We start from the raw sequence: 9,684 nt of genomic DNA, 5'->3' as shown, positions 1-9,684 counted from the left end.
TCTATTTTTAAAATAAAATTTAGTTAAATTAACTTGACAGATGCTTCCTATCTTTTAACTCTGACACACAAAAAAAGAGTAACAAAAAGAAACTATCCTTATCTATATAAAACAAGGTACATGTACTTTTTTCCCTTGTGCTTTTGAGATTGGCTCCTTTGCATACATAAGAAACAAACCTCTACCCCTCACCTTCCTCTCCTGTGCCTGTCGACACGTTCTTCTTATAACACGAGAGCAAATTATCTCTATTTTAAAGCACTTTGTCTTCCACACAACTCGTGGCGATTTTATTTAAGATCGATCCTTTGATTCGAGAGATCAAAAGCATGCACAGGTCAATTCTCTGCACATGAAAACACCTTTGTGTTTAATGAAAAGGAAGGAATTTTGCCATAAAACGAAACGTCTAATGTCATCAGAAACACGAAGTGGTTTCTGAGGAACACCCATTGACACTTCTATGAGAGTCACATAAAACCTTCATTTGTTCCATGTTGTCTGAAGCCGCAAAAGGCCACCCGCAGGGGGTTCCAAAATGTGGTCCCAGACAGGTGGCATTGTACCCAGGTGCATTCACATTGCTGGGCTGCCCAGAGTGGTCTGAGGAAGCCGGGGCGTGGGGGGGGGGCCGGGGGGGGTGGTGTTATTAATAAAATGAGCTCCAGTCCAACTTCACAGACTGACTTTTGGTTTGTAGAGTGCAACCACGTTTTCACCAAATGGAAAAACACATATTTTCATTGACCTTCCAGGAGAGCTTCTGGAAGAACTTTTGTGGTTATTATTTCAACTATAATAGTATAAACCTTAAAACCTCCACGTTATTTGTTTTATTTTGGCAAAATTAAAGCATCTTTAAAAAAAAAAAAGGCAATCCCAAAATACAGGGCTTTCTTAGAAAGCAACATGCACCCTATCTTGAACAAGTCACCCAAGCGATTTCTCGCTCTTCCAGACAGACATGGGTCAGTCTGCGCTTCTGGAAGCTTCTCCATCTCCGTCCAGGTCGCTCCCTGAGAGGCGAGGGCTGAACCCACTGGGAAGCAGGACCATGTTCAAGTTCAAGGTCTGTACCGCGGATGCTCCTTTCGCTCTGCCCACGCACAGAGGAGTAGCTCCTGGCGGTGTGCACAGATGCACGCTGGTTCTCTGCCATCAGAGCTTAATGTCCTGCGACTCTGACATCTTGGCCAGTGTCTTCTTCACGCGCAGGGCCGTGAGCCTGGACGCGGGGCTGTGGGCCCAGCACTCCGTCATGAGCTTCCCCATCTGCCTGAGACACTGCGGGCGAGCAAGGGACAGACAGTTGGAGCAACGTCAGAGACACGTAGCATCTTGCACTGGACACCATTTAGCTTTTCAATTCTGGATTCACAAACTTTGAATATCATTTTTTTAAAGGCACCCTTAACACGATGTGGAAATAAAAATGGCGTTACATTTTTTTTTTCCTGCAAAATTGGATATGACTAAAGACAGATTGTTACGTCCTCCTCATCGTAGGAGCAGGCAGCTGATGGCAGAAGGGTGGCTTTGAAGTCACTATTAAGCAAATATAAAGATACCCGGGGATTCTGTATTCCACTCCACACTCCGATTGGTTACAACACTTGATAACGTTATATCTTTGATCTAATTCCATACGATTCAAACCACCATGATTATTCCTAAATCACAGCTGTCTGCTACCATTATAGCATCGCACGGTACCATTTCGGGAGATTAATGCTGTGTGTGCGACACACTAACACTTTCTCCTGTGTCCTCCCGTGGTGTGTCAATTATTGGTCTTCCTATCGAAAAGCACAATTTCACTTCATTAGAAATCCTCAGTGAAGCGATTTCAAGTTACACCAATGCCCAGAACCGCTTTCAAAATAATATAAAGCTTTCTGCACAGCTTGCTGGACAGCGTATGTATTATTTAGCATTTCAGTAACTAGACACAAAACCCATAACCCAAAGGTTACTTTTAAGTGAATTTTACACTGAAGAAATAGTGTACCAATAGTGTTCTGCCCATTTCTTTGTAGTGGCTTTGGTGCATGTTTGGTAAGAGCCTTCCTGCCCCCCCAAGGGGTGCTTCCAACTCATCTAGAATGTTCCAGCCTGCCAGAGAACGCCAGGACCTGGGGCCTTTGAGGGCTGGGAGGGTGGAAGGGGGGGTGTGGAGTGGGAGGAGGTCGAGGTGGGAAAGGGAGTCCTGACCAGCTCGCTCCCTCCTTCCCAGTGACACCTTTCCAGACCTGCCTGTGTTTCACCTCCAGGTCCCGAGAGCCGAGCTGATGGTGCATCTGCTCAGACCACATCTCATCGTCCCTGTAGACAAGGACACAGGCGTCTCCACTAGGTCGATCCGTGTCCCTTCTGTGCACGCAAAACTCACTTCACACCCTTAACTTTTGCTCCCGTCAAAATGGGAGACTGCTCTGCATGGTTAGTCATGGAGACAGATCACGACGCTTTAAAAACACACGCAGAGAACTGAGAACCTTCATGAAAATGTCGAGACGTCATAAATCAATGACATAATGTTAATCTGTGTCACAGGCTAAATATTGACCCATCCGATATATTCTGGAAGTGGCGAAGTAAAATTGGAAAAAAGGAAACATATAATACACTAATCTTCATCTACATTATTGCATTGAGGAACCATCAGCACAATGAATTCCTGTCATCAATGTCTAGAATTTCAGCAACAGGAGAAAAGCCTGGACAGAAGTTAGTTGTAGCCACATGGTTACCTCCAGCCTTACTTACCTCATCGCTGCTCCACCGGTTGGGGAACGAGGGACGTAACTTCTTGATGCTCACGACCTCCCTCATGTCCTCGTACGAGGGATCACTGGGCACCAGGTCATGATAGGGAAGCTGATATTCTTCCACGATACCTAAAAATATGTTTTTCTTATTAATTATTATCAATAATGTATTATTAATAATTCTTATTATTTTCTGTGAAGTGGAAATAAAAGTCTCACCGACAAACTATTCTCAGAGGAAAGTGCTACCGATCTTAAAGACAAGGTCAGGAAACAGAAAAAATAACTCTTGAAGAAAATGGACCCCAAAAGCGCTTAATCTAATTTAGAAACACAAAGCTCAAAGGAAAATATTATCATAGGTCTTCAGGCCTTTTTTTCTAATTTCCAAAAGCCAAGTAAAATGAGCATCTCAACTTTATTCCCAATTTTTATAAAGGCCAAATTAATAAACAAATCTATATGAAATCTCAGCACGAATTTGGAAGATATATTCTGAACTCATACTGAATAATACGTGACTGTTTCTATTACTGTGGTATGAGATTATGAATATCATAATAAATTTGGAAACTTGAACAAAATGTCAGATTTACATTGTTTCTGCTTAATCATAAGAATTTGGTCTGGGCGTGGTGGCTCACACCTACATAATCCTAGCACTTTGGGAGGCCGAGGCAGGAGGATTGCTTGAGGCCAGGAATTTGAGACCAGCCTGAGCAAGAGCAAGACACCCCCCCCAATACCCGTCTCTACAAAAAATAAAAAAGATTAGCCGGGCATGGTGGTGCACGCGTATAAGTCCCAGCTACTTGGGAGGCTGAGGCAGGAGGATGGTTTGAGCCCAGGAGTTTGTGGTTGCTGTGAGCTATTATGATGCCACTGCACTCTAGCCCTGGTGACAGAGTGAGACCCTGCCCCCCCCCCCAAAAAAAATGTGTTTTCACACATTAAAAATCTGGAAGCTTATACATACCCCAAAATATTAATCATAACTTTTTTACACTCAAGGTTGTTTGATTTTCATTTTCTCCTTTACATCTTCTGTATTTATCCAAATTTTTGACAAGGAAGACATTACTATTAGGAAAACCATGTATTATTGAAAACAGGATTAAGAAACCAGACCTATGCCATCTTCATGAAAGTGGCACTTGCCACACTAAATTCTATTTCATCTTGCCTAGGACCTCATTTCTACCTTTTTCCTCTTGTCCTTTAACAACGCAGCTACCGTGTTTTCTTTCGAACCTTCTCTGATAAACTCCGCAGGGCACTTACAAGCAGCCCCGTCCTCAGAGGATGCCGCTCTGAACAATTATTCGGGAGCACCCGTACTCCCCACCCTAAATCGTCACTTACAGACGTGTCATTGCTTTTCACCTGGACAAGGGGACACCTCTGGGCTGGCAGATTATTCATCTTACTAAATTCTCAGGAACATGTTTATGAGACAGCGTCATTCTCCATGCTATTCAGATGAGGAAACTGGTCCCGGTGGCTTTCGTAACTCACCCAGGGCCATTCAGTCACTGTGGGCAGAGCTGGGACCCCAGCATCTCTGGGGGACAAGGGGACATTTCGGCACCTCTCAAGTCCCCATGTGCAAAGTAAACCCCAGCAAAGCAATTACTACTCTGCTGTTGACATGAAGCTATCTTGTTTTTAAGCTGAAAGTCATTTCTCCTGCATTAGACCCCATAGGCTTTCTAATACGGGCTACTTGTAGCCCTATTTGTTTTAAATGTCCAGAAAACCATAATTAGAAAAGTAATCTTATACTCTATTAGACCTTCAACTTCTGTAGACCTATCTTAACTAAGTGAAAGCATATTATTCAAAAATCTACTCTTTATGAAGCATGAAATCAAGGCACAGACAATTCATTTACGTTGTGGTTTCTTCTTCATACTTACGATGGGAGATTCACTCAATCTCTGGTTACAGAACTTTTTCTGCATTTCCTTTCCTTTTGCACAAGAGTTGTCTCACTTCGGAGTAACATGTCCTAGTTCAAATTGCTTATAACAGGCCCAGAATTCCCAAGGTGATTAGAAGGTGTGTATCACCGAACATGATCTTTCTACCAAAGTGTGAGCGCTTGGTGATTAACCATTTCTTCTTTATATTCCAATATGACTCTAAATATGCTATGGCTTTACCGACCAAAATGGAAATTATTAGTAATAATAGCTAACAGGTATTGAGTGTTATTTATGTGCCGGGTAATTGTGATTCTCTTTACGTTCATTGAAACCACACAACTGTCTGGGGTATGTAGAGTAATTTGCTTCGTTCTGAAAAGGAGAACAGGGACACAAAAGTCAGTAACTTGCCCAAGGTGTCCCAGATAATAAGTAGCAGGAATAAGAACAAATGTCGTACTAGCTAAGCTGCGCTTTCAGAATCTTGGGCAAGCTCTTGCTCTCAGGAAGATGAGTTCAAACTGGCCATTACGAGAAACAACAGCAGCATCACGTTTTTTAAATCAGCACAACTATATGCAGAGTAAGATATCAGGGTACTTGATACAAAAAAGCCTAAGACTCAGCATTTTTTTTTTTTTTTTTGAGACAGAGTCTCATTCTGTCACCCTGGCTAGAGTGAGTGCTGTGGCATCAGCCTAGCTCACAGCAACCTCAAACTCCTGGGCTCAAGCGATCCTCCTGCCTCAGCCTCCCGAGTAGCTAGGACTACAGGCATGTGCCACCATGCCCGGCTAATTTTTTCTATATATATTTTTAGTTGTCCAGATAATTTCTTTTCTATTTTTAGTAGAGATGAGGTCTCGCTCTTGCTCAGGCTGGTCTTGAACTCCTGACCTCCAGTGATCCTCCCGCCTCGGCCTCCCAGAGTGCAAGGATTACAGTCGTGAGCCACCGCGGCCGGCCAAGAGACTCAGCTTCTTACCCAACAGGTATTAGAATTTACTGGAAGATGGATTATGCCGCCGTCAAAATAGTCCATGCAATAATATTTCTGAATGTTTAAAGATGTCTTATTTATTATAACTGGTCTTACTAGGGAATCCTTATGTTTCTAGAAGAATTATCATGAACAATAACAATATGCTGATGCTTTAATTTCCTTTGGATAAAAAGGTACATTTTCCAATTGCTTTTGAGGAAGTTTTATAGAAGTAAAGAAATAGGGGAGTCACATTTACGTTCTACAGACATCTCTACAGAGGAGTGCCACCTCTACGGAGGATTGCCACCTCTACGGAGGATTGCCACCTCTACGGAGGATTGCTACCTCTACAGCAGGGCACTGGAGCTGGGGTTGAGTGCAGCAGGCAGGTGAGAAGCAGCTGGAAGGGGCAGAAAACTGATGGAGCAGCTGTTGGAGGAAGAGCCCAAGAATGAAATGAGACAACACACAGGAGAGAAGAGAGTGATCGCTGAAAAGGCCGGGGAGTTTGGCAGTGTGTCCAGAAGAGATTCATCAGCAGTAGGTGGAAAAACGAGGCAGTCAGATTATTCTACGGTGTCAAATATCCTTTCTTGGGAGGACTATAACTGCATCAGCAGAAATAAAGGGGAAAAATAAAAGAAAACCTGATCTTGGGGATGAATAACTTTGATTGTGAGCAAAGAGGAAGGATTCGTAGTAGCTCCAATGGACTTCCAAAGATGTCACTGTTTCTCACCTCCTGACACACATCTCCTGGCGACCTCCCAGAGGATGAGCCCGAAGCTGTACATGTCGGCCATGATGTAGGACTGAAAGTGATTTCTGTTCAGGCTCTCGTCCAGCACTTCCGGGGGCATGTAGCGTTTGGTGCCAACTCGGGTGTTGGGGGGTATGTCAACTTCATTTGTATCACTACGGACAAAGTCAAGCAAAGCACTGTTACCATTGAAGAGGACCAACAAAGGACAAATCAAGGTGATTCTTAAACAAGGGTTTGGTGTAAGGTAGAAAAGGAAAACCTTTCGGGGAAAAAAAAAAATTTTCCTTGAAATATAAAAACCTCTGTTATATATAGCCCATAAAATGATAGTTTACCAGTATCTAGGAGGATATAGAGAATTCTGTTGAGCAAATTAATTTTGTGAAAGAGCACTGTTAACCTAATGGAACAAGCCTTTAGCACGACATTGACACAACAAACATGCCACTGATAAGTAATTCGTATCTGATGCTAGAAAGTGTCAGATCCTCCAAGACATACAGCCCTGCCCCTTCTTGCCTAAGGCGTGTGTCTACACTTGAAAATAATTAAACTGCATTTCTTTGTTAGATTTTCAGTAGCATCATCTCACCTGTTCCCGAACAATGGCAGAGGAAAATGGATCTTGTATTAATCTTCAAGGCCAAAAATAGAAATTAAAGTGACTGAATACTAGGGCACCAAGAATAAAGGAAGAAAAGGAGAGTAGAGGTAGAGTCAGACAATATGGTGCCCGAACAGGAAGCTACGGTGTTGCAGAAGCAGAGGGGCCAAGGAGGAAGTGGAAATGGGGACGGGGTGCGGGGGGCACCTTTAGTTCCCTCCAGTTTCTTGTCCATGGGGTTGGGGGTGGGGAGTCTGAGAAACAAGGTCAGCAAGAAAAAACGGACACTGAGCAAGGGGTGGAGAGTCAGAAAAAATAACTCTAAACCCACCAAGTAGTCCTGTGTACTGTAGTAGCGACCTACGTATGGAGTCAAATTATCAAATCGTATACAGAAAATAAAAATAGAAAGCTGGTTACTCCTGGGAGGGATCCAGGGAATCAAACAGGAAGGGGTGTGCACCAGGGCTAACCTTCAACATTTTATTTTTTTTCAAAAAGAAAGACCAGAGAAAAATAAGGTGAATATTTAACATTTGTTAATATTTAACATTTGTTAATATTAAATTATTGCAGGGGTATCTTTTAAATACTTTTCTGTATGTTTATAATATAGTGTAAATATATATATATAGCATCTTATTAAATATAAGTAAAAAGAATGCAGCAGGTTCAGGAACTAGAGAAATGTATATTTCAATGATTAAAGGATAGGTTGTAGGCATGACGACCAGAAGACCAAAAATGATCTAAATAAACTGGACTAAGTGACAGTGAACAGGAGTTTCTACCAACGAGAACTGCAAATATTTCCTCCAAAACGTGGGTGTTACAGACACTATATGAGAAATGTGATCACTCTTCTCCCTTCCCACGGAGAAGGGCGGGAAATATTTGCACAAAGGGGTCGAAGCTGAAGAGATGGGTTTGGAGAACTATAGGAGTACATCATTTTACCCATTTACACTTCTATACTTAATATTCCCACTAAATCTAACATGGCTTTTGTCCCTGTTAATGTGGGTGCCAATGACATATAGACCTAAGTAGAATTGGAAAACAATTAAAATTTGAAGACAGTAAAATACATTAAGGAATATCAGGTAAATTCCTCTCTAGGAAAAATCTCTCTTTGTTTTCCAATCATACTTTAATGGATATTTTTCCTCTACCAACATTAGGCACAGTGGGGCTAGAACACGATAAAATTACAATATCTACAGTTTTCTGAATAAGAAATGAACAGAAACTTGACAAATGGGAAGAAAGTGGGGAAAATCAGCAAGGGAGTAAGGGGTTCTCCACTTCTGGCCTAGGGTCATGATGAGATGTGAAGCCCTGTAGGAAATAAAAAAAAAAAAGAAAGAAAGAAAGAGAGAGAGAGAGAGAGAGAGAGAGAGAGAGAGAGAGAGAGAGAGAGAGAGAGAGAGATAGAAAATGTGCTGGTGGATGAATTTTAGGACTAAATTTCATGCAATAACTTCCAATAGTGAGGTTCCTCCTTCTGCAGTAAAGAAGTTTTCCTTGAGCTGGTGGTGTTTGAGGGTCTCATCATGCAGGGCTGCTCTAGGCTAGGATTACAGAAAGAGGAATGAAAACCAAGTTCGTGTTCCTGACCAAAATCCCTTGGATACAGCAAGAGGAGGTCTACACCGACGATCAAAGAGCTTCCTAAGTGTGTGCACGCTCCAAGTGGCTCTTCTAACCCAGGGAGGACACAAAGTAAGGACAGTTCTCAAGGCTACTGCTTTGGGGTTGGAACGCAAAGGAGAAGACTTTGACACAAAGAGAGAATGACAAGATATACAACTAAGACTTTCCTCTTCTCCTCTGAAGGTGCCAGGAAGGACGAAATGCCAAGGAGGGGGTGGTGGGAGACATTCTGCCACTGACGTTGCTTAGAACTTCAGCACGTGGTGGGAATAAAAGCAGGATTTTAATCAGTCTTATTTTCTAGCGCAGTGCGCTCCCTGGCTACCCGTACCCGGCGCGCTGCTCCCAGAGTGGCCCTGGCACGGCGCCGGTGCGTGGGCACTGCAGGTGTCCGTGCTCCTGTGGGAGGGAAATCACAGGGCTGCCTGTGGGTGCAGAAAGGCCGACAGTGGGGCCCTCAGCCAGGCCCCGGGCAGGCGGGAGAACGAAACACGAGCAGCCGGCTGGACTCAGGGAACGGTGCCTGCCTTATGCTCTCCGCCATCGCGCCTTAGACGAAGGGCCGGCAATAGAGTTTTATTTTGGTGACAGAGGATAAAGGGGAGATTTAAAAAATATAGTATCTCTATTAGCCTCATATTATAGTAAGTGTTTTGCATGTTAATTAAACTTCCTAATTATAAATCCACACCAGGAATTCTGGCAAGGAGTGTTCTAGAAGAGAAGAGAAAGAAGAGAAGAGAAGAGAAGAGAAGAGAAGAGAAGAGAAGAGAAGAGAAGAGAAGGAAGAGAAGAGAGAGAAGAAGAAAAGAGGAGAAAAGAAAAGGAAGAAAAGAAAAGAAAAGAGAAGAAAAGAAAGAAAAGAAAAGAGAAGAAAAGAAAAAAAGAAAAGGAAAGAAAAGAAAAGAAAAGGAAGAAAAGAAAAGAGAAGAAAAGAACAGGAAAGAAAAGAAAAGAAAAGAAAAGAGAAGAAAAGAGAAAAAAGG

General features: G+C 42.7%; 1 protein-coding gene across 2 annotated transcripts in view; it reads right to left on the bottom strand.

Annotated features, from left to right (window-relative positions):
• Nucleotides 1–818: 818 nt before the first annotated feature.
• Nucleotides 819–9,684, bottom strand: part of BMPR1B (bone morphogenetic protein receptor type 1B) — a 161,925-nt gene continuing 153,059 nt past the window's right edge. For both annotated transcript variants that reach the window (XM_045536733.1, XM_045536734.1), the window contains 3 exons: nucleotides 6,418–6,593; nucleotides 2,767–2,897; nucleotides 819–1,284 (listed from right to left, as the gene is read on the bottom strand). In XM_045536733.1, the coding sequence (XP_045392689.1) occupies nucleotides 1,159–1,284; nucleotides 2,767–2,897; nucleotides 6,418–6,593 (433 nt within the window). In that variant the 3' untranslated portion in view covers nucleotides 819–1,158. The remainder of the gene's footprint in view (nucleotides 1,285–2,766; nucleotides 2,898–6,417; nucleotides 6,594–9,684) is intronic.

This window comes from Lemur catta, chromosome 24 (genome assembly GCF_020740605.2).
Source record: "Lemur catta isolate mLemCat1 chromosome 24, mLemCat1.pri, whole genome shotgun sequence".
Classification (NCBI taxonomy): Eukaryota; Metazoa; Chordata; class Mammalia; order Primates; family Lemuridae; genus Lemur; species Lemur catta.
This window is presented reverse-complemented; position numbering and strand designations above follow the sequence as displayed.